Below are 12,278 nucleotides of genomic sequence, written 5' to 3' on the forward strand. Positions count from 1 at the left end.
GGATGCCCTTAGGAATCAAAAACATTTCCAGGGAGTTGGGAAAGATAAGGAACACCAGAATGTATGTGTAATAACAAAGGTGCAGCATAGTGTAGATGTTTAAACATAAATTAAAACACAGCAGAGAGAAAAGTTCAGCTTTTTGGGGTCTGTGATGGTTATCCTGTAATTTTTGGCTAAGACTTACTTATAAGTGACTACATACCATGTGTCTTTCTGGGTCTGGGTTACCTCTCAGAATGATATTTTCTAGTTCCATGTATTTGCCTGTAAATTTCATGATGTCCTTGTTTTTATTTCATTTATATATTTATTGATTACAATTTATTCACCTTATATCCCTGCTGCAGCCCCATCCCTTGTCTCCACCCAGTCACACCCCCTCCCTCTTCTCCTTCTATGCCCTTTCCCTAGTCCCCTGATAGGGAAGAACCTCCTCCCCTTCTATCTGACCCTAGCTTATCAGGTTTCATCAAGGCTGGCTGCATCATCTTCCTCTGTAGCCTGGCAAGGCTGCACCCATCAGGGAGAGGTGATCAGAGAGTGTATCACTGAGTTCCTGTCAGAGACAACCCTGTACCCCTTACTAGGCAACCCACATGAAAACTGAGCAGCCAATGGGATTCCTTTGAACAAGGAGTCTAGGTCCTCTCCATGCATGGTCCTTAGATGAAGTATCAGTCTCTGCAGGCTCCCCTGGGCCCAGGATTTTTTGGCTCTGTTGGTCTCCTTATGAAGTTCCTGTCCCCTCCAGGTCTTTATATCTGCCTCTTCTTCCATAAGGATTCCAGCACTTTGCCCAAAGTTTGGCTATGAGTCTCAAAATCTGCTTTGATATTCTGCTGGATAAAGTCTTTCAGAGGTCCTCTGTGGAAGGCTCCTGTCCCGTACCTTATCTTCTACTTCTTGTTTGCCCTTCTGGATAAGGGTTAAGCATCTTCCCTAGGGTACTCCTTGTTGTTTAATTTCTTTAGGGCTGAAGATTTTAGTATGTTTAGCCTATGGCTAATTTCCACTTATAAGTGAGTATATATCATTTGTGTCTTTCTGCTTCTGGGTTACCTCACTCAGGATTATCTTTTCTAGTTCCCACCATTTGCCTGCAAATTTCATGATTTCCTTGTTTTTAATTGCTAAGTAGTATTCCATTGTGTGAATGTACCACACTTTCTGTATCCATTCCTCCATTACGGGACATCTAGGTTGTTTCCAGCTTCTGGATATTATGAACAGAGCTACTAAAAACATGGTTGAACAAACGTCCTTACTGAATGGTGGGCATCTTTTGGGTCTATGTCTAGGAGTGTTAGAGCTGGATCTTGAGGTAGCACTATTCCTAATTTTCTGAGGAAGCACCAGATTGATTACCAGAAATGGAGGGTTACCCTTTCTGCACATCCTCTCCAGCCTGCATTATCCCTTGAGTTTTTGATCTTACCCATTCTGATGGGTGTGAGGTGAAATCTCACCAACAAACCAAGTAATCCAATTAAAAAATGGGGGTACAGAGTTAAACAGAGAATTCTCAACAGAGGAATATAGAATGGCAGAGAAACACTTAAAGAAATGCAAGGTGTCCTTAGTCATTCAGAAAATGCAAATCAAAATGACCCTGAGATGCCCTTGTTTTTAATAGTTGAGTAATGTTTATTCCATTGTGTAAATGTACCACATTTTCTTTATCCATTCTTGCATTGAGGGACATCTAAGTTGCTTCCAGTTTCTGTCTATTATGAATAAAGCTGCTATGAACATAGTTGAGAAGTGTCCTTAAAGTATTGTGAAGCATATGTTGGGTGTATGCCCAGGAGTGGTATGGCTGGGTCTTGAGGTAGAACTATTCCCAATTTTCTGAGAAAGTGACAGACTGATTTCCATAGTGGTTTTACTAGTTTTTACTCCTGCCAGCAATGGAGGAGTTTTCCTTTTGTTCCACATCCTCACCAGCATGTGCTGTCACTTGAATTTTTGATCTTAGCTGTTCTGACAAGTGAAAGATGGAATCTCAGAGTTATTTTGGTTTGCATTTCCTTATGAATAAGGATGTTGAGCATTTTTTAAAGTGCTTCTCAGTCATTCGAGATTCCTCAGTTGAGAATTCTCTGTTCAGCTCTGTACCCCATTCTTCAATTGGGTTATTTGATTTGTAAGTGTTTAATTTCTTGAGTTCTTTATATATTTTGGATATTAGTCCTCTATTGGATGTAGGATTTGTGAAGATCTTTTCCCATTCTGTAAGCTTCCTTTTTGTCCTATTGACTGTGTTCTTCACCTTACAGAAGGTTTCAGTTTCATTAGGTCCCATTTATTAATTGTTGATCTTAGTGTCTGTGCTGTTTGTGTTCTGTTCAAACAGTTTTCTTCTATGCCAATGAATTCAAGGTTATTCACTACTTTCTCTTCTCTTAAATTTAGAGTATCTGGTTTTATGTGAGGTCTTTGATCTACTTGGACTTGAGTTTTGTGCAGGGTGATAAATATGGATTTATGTGCATTCTTCTACATGCAGAAGTTAGTTAGACAAGCACCATTTGTTGAAGATGCTGTCTTTTTTTCCATTGTGTGGCTTTGTAGATGGAGGGAGTGAACTGAGTGGAAGAGAGGGTGAGGAAAGGAATGGAGATGGGCATTCAGTGGTAGGTTGAGTGGGAGAAAAGAACGTAAATTGGTGGGGGAGCATCTCTGGACAGGGGAGCCTCCCAGGAGTCTATGGGAGTCTATGAGGGTGACCCTAGCTGAGACATCTAGATGTGAGCGGGGATTTGGAGCCTGAAGTTGCCACCTCCTGTAGCCAGGCAGGACTTCTACTTGAATTAGGGTGATACCAACCTACCCATAAAACCTTCAACCTGAAATTTGTCCTGCCTAGAAGGACAGTAATGATAAATATGGAGCAGAGATCAAGGAAAAAGCCAACAAATGACTGGCCCAACTTGGTACCTGCTGCATAGGAGAAAGGCAACCCCTAACATTATCAATTATAGTCTATTATGCTTGCAGATAGGAGCCTAGTATAACTGTCTTCTGAGAGGCTTCATCTAGCAGTTGATGGAAACAGACACAGAGACTCACAGCCAAAAAAATAGGTGGATCCCAAGGAGTTTTATGATGAATGGGAGAAAGAATTGAGGGAGACAGAGGGGTCAAGGACTCTACAAGAAGACTCACAGAGTAAATTAACCTAGGCTCGTGGGGGCTTACAGAAACTGAACCACCAACCAAAGAGCATGCATGGGCTAGACCTAGACCCCTATCCATATGTAGCAGATGGGCAGCTTATTCTTCATCTGGATCACCTAACAATTGAAGTGGTGACTGTATCTGTCTCGGTTACCTCCTGTCTATCTTTTTCCTATAGCTGAGTTCCCTTCTCCGGCCTCAGTGGGAGAGTATGCTCTTAGTCCTCCGGCAACTTGATATGCCAGTGTGGGTTGGTGGGAGGGAGGGGGCTTTCCTTCTCTGAGGAGAAGGGGAAAGAGGAATAGTGGGAGGAGGAAATGAAGGTGGTCCTGGGAGGGGAAGAGGGAAATGGCTGTGATCAGGCTGTATATTAATTAAATAATTAAATTAATGAAAAAGAGAAAAATACGTTAACCCAGCTGCCATGATTGCTGCTTGTTGCTATGCCTCTCCACCATGAACTCTTACGCCTCTGGAACCATAAGCCCAAATAAACTCTTTGTTCTAGAAGTTATTTTGGTCATGCCATATGTAACAGCAACAGAAGCATAGATAATAGACTTCCCTGTCTTAGAACTCCCCATCAGAGCATCTTGTCCTTTCCCAGGTGTATTCCCCACTCTCAGCTACCCCTGCCCTTCTTGCTTCTCATCTAATCATGTCTCACTTGTTCTTGTCTTAAATCACACCTGCTATACATTTAAGCATCAAGAACAAGAACATGTGGAATGACAAGGATCATAATTAAAATATAAGAAGAGATTTTTAAAAGAGATGTGTAGGTTGTGGAAATGTACCTCACCCACACTTCCGCCATTATTTCTGGCTGAACGGCATGAGGCCAGGCAACCACAGCACTGAACTCCTTGAAACCAAGAGTTAAAATAAAAAGGTTCTCGTTCCCTTAAGTCTCTTCTGTCAGGTATTTTGTCATAGTTCTAAGGAAAGTAGCTAGCACACTGTCCCTGGCAAACTTCACATGTTGTTAGAGCAAGCATGCATTCACCCTGTTACTGTTAAACTCTAGCCTCAAGACCTGTGATTACCACAGAGTAATAATACTACTGAACCACGGAGAGAATGTTTACATTGTTTTACCCATGAGGTCTGAAAGGGAGAAAAACTACTTTAATGTTTTGTTTCTTGTTTTTTTTTTTTTTTGTTGTTGTTGTTCATTTGGTTGTTTTGCTTTGTTTTTGACATCTTTGACTCTAAAGAATGCACATCCCAGGTTGGCTGAGAAACCTAGGTCCAAATATGGAAAGTCTGCTCCATTGGGACTTCAGTGTGAAAGCCAACCTTCTTCACATCATCCACCTTTGTCCTGCTTTTCAAATGTTTCTTTAAAAAAAAATCTAAATTATGTTCAAATGAAGCCACATTAAAATAATTGCAAAGTGAGTTGGATAATTAAAAAAAAAACCTTAAAACACTGAAAGCACAGGGTTTATAATATCAAGCTTTCTGTATTTAACAGCAAAATCCTAAAAGTAAAATGCTGTGGTTTTTGTACAACAACAAATGTGAATTCAGAAAATATTAGTGCTCACATTAATCTCCTTCATATTTCATATTTTCTAGCTAATTATAACCAGTAACTACACTGCAACATCAATGAGAAATAATGGCTTCTGGTCGACATGTGCTCTGTTTGTCCTACCTCCTATTTTGAGGCAACGTGCCAAGTTTCTACTACTGGCTGAAGAGACTTTAGAACTTCTAAATTAAAGTTCACATCGTGAACAATGACAAGCTGCAGGAACAATGCACATACTGGAGCCATGTGTTGACTACACATAAAGTATAAGGTAATTTATATAAAATGACCCTAAATTGTGCTATTAGCAAAGGTGACTCACAAGAAAGCTCATGTTCCTTTAAAGTCCTTTCAAAAACCAACCTTAATGGTATCAGCCTGATATGACTGTGTAGGGGGCAAATAATCACATAATTTCATGAGATGGTGGCTTTAATCATATCAAAGTGCCCAACTTGGATTATTTTATTGTTTTTCAGTATTATTTCATAATAAAGAACATTTGTTCCATAAACAGAACTATTATCAATATGTTTTGAATCAGAGAATCAGCCAGATTCTCCAATTACCTAAGAAGAGAGGAATTTGGTTTGCTTGCTTACTCTGTGACTTTTTTGGAGGTATCATATATAACCCTACACTTATAAATAAGGACATTTTACGCACTGAAAAAACAAGCCTTTGAGTGAAAATGTTAACTATTTGTATCTTTGGCCACAAATGGCCTTCTTTATAGTCTCCTACTAGTTTCTAGGCTAAATGTGTTATCAAGTAATTCAAACTCCTCTCCAGTTCAAAGATGGCTAACCCTGAAGCAGATGTATACAAAGAGAAAACCGAATACTTTTGCACATCGGTAGTGAGGCTCTGAAGCACTCTCATTTTCCATAAGAATAGGGGAACCATTAAGTCAGTGTCTGAAGCCACTGGGGATAAAGCCTTGTTTCTGAGGTCAACATCAATATCAGGAATGACTTCTCACTGAGAAACACCTGAAAAATAGCAACTGCAAAGCTACATCTTTTACCAAAAACACAGAAAAGTTTCCTCAAAAGGAAATTATGAAAAAACAGATATCCCAATGACTAACAATAATTAATGATCATAAACAAGGATAGAGTGATGAAAACCCAGGACATCTTCAAAAAGAACACATAACTCACAACATGCATCTACACACACATACACACAAGCACACACACATCTGGGTTTTCAGTGACACTTTATGAATTCTAAGAATGTTGTACACTCTTAATATTTGTTTCAAAATACATGGAATGAATACAAAATTAATATATCCTATTCCCTTGCATTTACTAACTTTTGTGTTTATAACTCAGTGTATGACCTCGAGTTAACGCTAAGCTAGCTTGGAAAGTACTTTTTAAAGTTTAGAAAATTGCTCCTTGGGATTCCTAAAAAAATAGATATCGTTCTATCACATAGGGTTTAATTAAAATAAAGGAAAGGTAGAAACATGTCAAGGGCATTTGGATAAGGTGGAAATGGAAGGGAGATAAGCATTGTCTTTAATCTTCATTCTCACAAAGAAATAGGAGGGGGCAGGAGTTAAACAACAAAACAGAACACAAAAAGAAAGTAAAAACAACCTATTAAGAGCTCTAGGCACCTAGACTCAAACTGAAAACTTAATTCGTTTTATCCTTCTGGATGATAAGTAATTCATCATCAAGGATATCTGAATAAATGGCTACCACCCAATACTTAGAGGCATGAATTTATTGTGTGCTTCAGTATTGGTCTAGTCATTGTTTTCTGATCAGTAAAGACTCAAAAATTAACTGAAATCTTGAGGTTCAGAGGCAGGTTCAGCATCTCTAAAGGATGGAAAATAAACATGATAAGCAGACACATCTGATTTAAGGATTAAGTATAACAGAAAATTAAAGAACTAGTGAATGTGGATTATGTTAGTTACCATTTTCATTGCTATGCTCCAAATGCATGATAAATGATACTTAAGTTCGGAAATGGTTAATGTTGGTTCATGGTCAGGTTACTATCTATCATGAAAGGGATGTCATGCAGCATAAGCTGCCTCTCTTTTTTAAGGGAATCAGCAGATTCCCTTAAAGGAGATCCCATGATACTGGTATGCCCCGGATCCTGTGTCCTTTCCAACTTAGGGCTTCCCTTCCCATCTCCATGCCATGGTCCCTCCTTCCCTGTAAAAAACATGTCTGCCACAGGGCCGAGAAGTGTCAGGCACCTGAACGTTTTGCTCGTGAAGTGAGGAAAGAGAGAAATATGGATGCTAGCGTGCAGCTTTCTTTTATGTTGTGTCCTCTCAGAATCCCGGTTTATGGGATGGGTCCTTCCACCAGCGGGGTAGGTCTTCCCATTTCTGTATACCACAGACACTATGTGCCAAATACAGTGCATGATATAATTAAATTTCATTCTTATGTCCATGTGCAGGAAGTCCACTAATGCTTATCACCTCACTGAAGACACTGCCCCCAAAGTCGTGGTCAAGCACTGTGTACCACAGTTGATCCTAGCCAAGCAGAGATCTAAATCTCTGTCAGCTACATGCGGATGCTTTCTTCTCTGTTGTGCTGAAACAGAAGGGAAATGTTACTGTTTCTGTGTTTGCATTAACAAACTCACTGAATATAAAGTCTCAATAAGTTTAATTTTTCTGTATATATTCATTCTCCCTTGTTATTTTAGCTTTGTCTCCACAGGCATTTATCTAACCTCCTCACTTCACACCCTTGATCAAAACAGGTGGTGAATTAGGCAAGGTGCATCTGCTTCAGATTACTCAAAGGCCCACGTGAAAAGAATATAAACAATAAAAGCCATAGCAGGCCCCACAAGAGAAGAGTGTAGGTGGTATGTTTCAAAGACTTTTAGAAGGACGCAGCATTTCTTGCTGAAGGAGCTCCGGTGAAACTTTTTTTTTTCACTTTCAAATAACTTATTTTATTTTTATGATTGTGTTGAACAAAATTTTTATCTCACCTCAAATTTGATAAATCTTAGTGTATATTTTATTTCAACAATTATAAAAATTATATGCATATTTCAAAGTAGAGAAGATTGTGACAGATAGATTGTGTAATCTATCTTTTTAAGGTATGCATTAGTTCTTTTACATTCTTTTTATAGTCATTATAAGGATTTTTATGTAGCTACCATTAACTACAACTATTCATAATTTCCTCTAGCTAATGTTTTTTTTTGTCCATTTTCTTTATTTCTCCTTTCTGCTTTTTTTTAACTTTTATTAATTACACTTTATTCATTTTGTATCCCCCCATAAGCCCGTTCCTTCTCCCCTCCCGGTCCCACCCTCCCCCCCCCACTTTCTGCCTTCATGCCCCTCCTCAAGTCCACTGATGGGGGTGTCCTCCTCTCCTTCTTTCTGATCTTAGTTTATCAGTTCTCAGAAGTGGCTGCATTGTCAGGGTTCTAGGTTATCTCCATGAATAGTCTTGGTTGGAGTATGAGTCTCTGGGAAGTTCCCTGTGTTCAAATTTTCTTGTTCTGTTGTTCTCCTTGTGGAGTTCCTGTCCTTTCCATCTCTTACCATTTCCCACTTCTTACATAAAATTCCATTCACTCTGCCTGTCAGCTGGCCATCAGGCTCAGCATCTGCTTTCACAGTCTGCATGGCAGAGTCTGTACATCTAAACATACTAAGCAAAAGAGAGGACCCTAACTAAAATGTTCAATAACCATCCTGAAAGGCCGAGAGGATGGATATCCAAAGAAGAAGAAAACAGGAAACAACCTAGGAACCTGCCACAGAGGGCCTCTGAAAGCGCGGTGAAACTTTTAAGCCATCCTGAAAATGATAAGAAACACGGCAGGCATTTGCTATCAATGCAATCTGAACTCAATGGCAAAGCGAGGCTTGGAAGAGCTGGTTACCTGGCATGGAGTAGAGGCAGTAGATGATTTCTTAAGGATGGGACTTCCTAGCCTGGCCAACCCAGTGGATTGCTGTGACCCAAAATAAATAAAGGATCCTGGGAGGGGGAAACAGAAAGAGATGTAAAGTCACACTCAGTTACTAGTTCTTGTGTACACTTAGCACTTTGCCCCGGGTCTTACTCGACTGTTGCTCACATAAAGAAAATCACATTTTCACTTATTTACCATTAGGCTCTGTAAATTTCATATGCATGGCATTAAATATCGAAAATAAAATTTAATTGATAAAAGATAAACTCTGAATCCAAATTACCTAAACAAACATTTTTATTGCCTTAACTCCTGTCATAGAGTTTGAAATCAAATTAAATGGAGCTTCTGAGTTTACAATTAGATAGTCAGCATCCCCTCAGGAAATTCTCTTGGGAGTTTTATTTTTAAGTCTCTTCAAAATGTACTGAAGGAGATGAGCGTATGCAATGAGTCTGGTTCCTCGTGGGGCTTACATGTTTGACATTGTTGTCTTGCTGGAGGGGATGAGAGCTTAATTAAAGATCTAATCTGAACATTAACAAAATAACCGCCTTTAGATTGTAACTGACGTGGATATACTCATGGCAATTGCACAGGGGACAGCATCTTTTAGCAGCTCAGAAGATCACACACTCAGAGCTGAATAGGGGGCAGCATCCTTGAATATTGAAAACTCACAAGGAAAGCTATGCCAAACAATGTTAGTCTCTGATCCCACCCTTTGATAATCACAAAGTGACAGGCAGAATGTAACACAAATGGTCTCTAAGCAACTTATAAAGCCAACTGTTTGACTTGGAGAACACCTCGTTCAGACAGTGATTTTCCTGGATGCACATCAATGCCGGCTGTATTAAGAAAGAGGGGAGCTTCGTAATCAATTATGCTGTTTTGTAGATTCCTGTCAGTGCTCTCATAAACACCCCCATCATCGCACCTGTTGCAAATCATATACCTGTTAAAGGCAATAGCCTAGAAAGTAGATTGTTCATGTTCTAAGAATGGAAGAAGCAGTCTCTAATGAATATAGGCAAAAATCATAGGCAAACTACATATGCTAAATACACAAAACAAAGAGTAAATAAAACAAAATCAACCCAAACAAGTCTGGCTCAGGAATTTTAAACAGAAAATTTAAAATCAAAAAAAGAAGAATATAAAATTGTCATTATTTACAGACAATAATAGTAGATCTATAAAGGAAATGCAATTGCTAAAGACACTGGGCTCAGGGGTTACATTTTTAAAACAGTTACGTTTGAGGTTGGAAAGAGATGACACAGCCGTTAAAAGTGCTGACTCTCACTGTGGAGGGTCTGAGTTCCCGGTCCTCACCATCAGCACCCACAGCCATGTGTAAATTCAGCTCCCGTGGAGCCAGGTCCCTCTTTTGGCCCTCTCAGGCACCCACACACTTGTGGGTTTTACACACACACACACACACACACACACACACTCTCACACAAAAAATAATCTTTTAAAAAGATCCAATAAATGTGTTATTCAATACACATGCAATAACTAAAATTAATTTTTAGAGTGAGGCATTTATAATGGCTGCAAACGCCTATAACACGACAACAGATGTTCAAAGTCTCTACATTGAAATCTATGAAGTATTTAGTGAAATTAAACAGTATCATCTCAGGAAGTTGATAAATTTGAAACTTCTTAAAGATTTGACTTTATTATTTTTAATTAGGTGTGTGTCTCTAGGCACGCACACATCAGTGAGCACAAACACCTTCTGGGGCCTCAGTTGTGGGATCTCCCGAAAGCTCTGTGTAATTGGCAGTTGTAAGGCACCAACACAGGAGCTGGGAACTGAATTGTGCTCTTCTCTGAGAGCAGTATGTGCCCTTAACTGCTGAGGCCTCTCTCCAACCTGAAATACTATAGTGCTACAGAGCTCAGAAAGGAGTGAGCCTGCATGCTTCTGTCACTGTGGGGAGACACGTACACACTGCCAGGGGCAGAGCTTGCTTGCCCATCTCAGGTACCCACACTCAGTCCCTCTGCAGCAGAAAAAGTAGCTAGCTCTACAGAGCTCCTGTCCCCGAGATTCCTGTGTAGTGACCTCTACACTGACAGTTTCATACCCCTGCTCCTGGTGAAGTTCACATCAAACCACCACAACACAGCTGTGCAGACTCTCTATGGGGCTTTCAGCCACTGCTCAGGCCCTCGTTTTCTCCCATTCATATTACATATCTCTCTGTCCTATTCCAAATCTTGTATCCTTTCCTGTCCCCAAATCTCATCCAAATAGCTTTCTCCAGCAAATATGATTGATCACAGGCTTCAATCTGTCTAATACAGTCTCCATTATCCTCTAGAAAAATTTCAGATACCTGGGTACTCTCTTCTTTCCTGTCCTCTATCTTGTCTAATCACACATGTCTCAAACAGAACTCCTAACACAGCTGCCATCCTCTTGAAGACGTTTCTCCTAATTGGATCATGCTTTGTTCAACCCTCAGCTGGTTTTCCACCTCCTCACAGTTTCTTAGATCTTTCTTCCTGGCTCCTATTTCCTTTCAGCAATGCTGTACTGGGAAGTCATTCTCCGCTAAGCACCCCCTACCTCACCGAACCACCCTCTAGCTCTTAAGCCTTTCAGCCTATCTGAATGTGATCCCTTGTTCATCAGCTCTAGCTACCAGACTGCCTGCCTCACTGCAGGAACCATAGCTTTTACCACTGGGCACCTAGTTCCTAATCATGCTATTGGCTTAATGATTGTCCTAGGTAAAGAAAAAAGAAGAATACATATCAGCTTATAAAGAAAGCTGCCACTTGTATCTATTTTAAACTTTAAGCTTAAGTCACTATGCAGTGAGAATTTTGAAGCTATTTTTTTAAACACAGAAATATTATAAAAATATATTTTTGTTTTAATCCTACGTGTGTAGTTTGTTGGTTGTTGTTGGTTGTTATTGATTTTTGTTGGTTGTTGTTGGTCATGGTTTTTAAAGTATCATGAACAAAGAAGTAAAAAGAAGAGGACGAAATTAGATATCCTGACTGCAAAGATCACATTTTCCCCAAGGAACTAGATGCCCCTAATCAGCAGGAAGTAATTTAACAATAAAGTCACCCCCACTCTAACCCCTGACTTTATTCAGGGATCTTTTTCCTTTCTTTTCTATCCCTTTTGCTCTCTGATCTAGTATTAGTGGGTTGGAAATTTTTTTTTAAAGGTTTGGAGAAGGGTAGAAGAAAGAAGTATACACAAAGCAGCTCCACCGGCTCCAGGTCACTGTGACACAGAATATTAAAGAGAAACTAAGACTTAACAATAAGCAAATAAGCAAAAAATCAAAAGTCTAGAACTCACTGTACCAGCCAATAATGAGCCAGCTTTACAGCTACAGCCAACAGTCTTCCTCCTGAATCTTTTCTAATGCTCCATCAAACTCAATTTTCCCAGGGTGGAATGGGGAAAGGGGGACATGAGGGCAGGACTGAGAGGTGAGGAGGGAGGGGGCTGGAATCCAGGAATAAAGTGATTAAACAAATAAATAATAAGAATTCTCCCAAGATTTGTGTTTGGTATACCTTTTCATAAATCTCAAAGAATAAGTAGGATGATGCCCAGTGAGCATATAAACTATCAGACCCCCAA

General features: G+C 39.7%; 1 protein-coding gene across 1 annotated transcript in view; it reads right to left on the reverse strand.

The window, feature by feature from the left end:
* Malrd1 (MAM and LDL receptor class A domain containing 1) overlaps window positions 1-12,278 on the reverse strand; it is a 744,773-nt gene that overhangs the window by 600,653 nt on the left and 131,842 nt on the right. The window contains exon 12 of the mRNA XM_060372547.1: window positions 8,618-8,715. Coding sequence (XP_060228530.1) covers window positions 8,618-8,715 — 98 coding nt within the window. The remainder of the gene's footprint in view (window positions 1-8,617; window positions 8,716-12,278) is intronic.

Source organism: Meriones unguiculatus, chromosome 19, assembly GCF_030254825.1.
Source record: "Meriones unguiculatus strain TT.TT164.6M chromosome 19, Bangor_MerUng_6.1, whole genome shotgun sequence".
Taxonomy (NCBI): Eukaryota; Metazoa; Chordata; class Mammalia; order Rodentia; family Muridae; genus Meriones; species Meriones unguiculatus.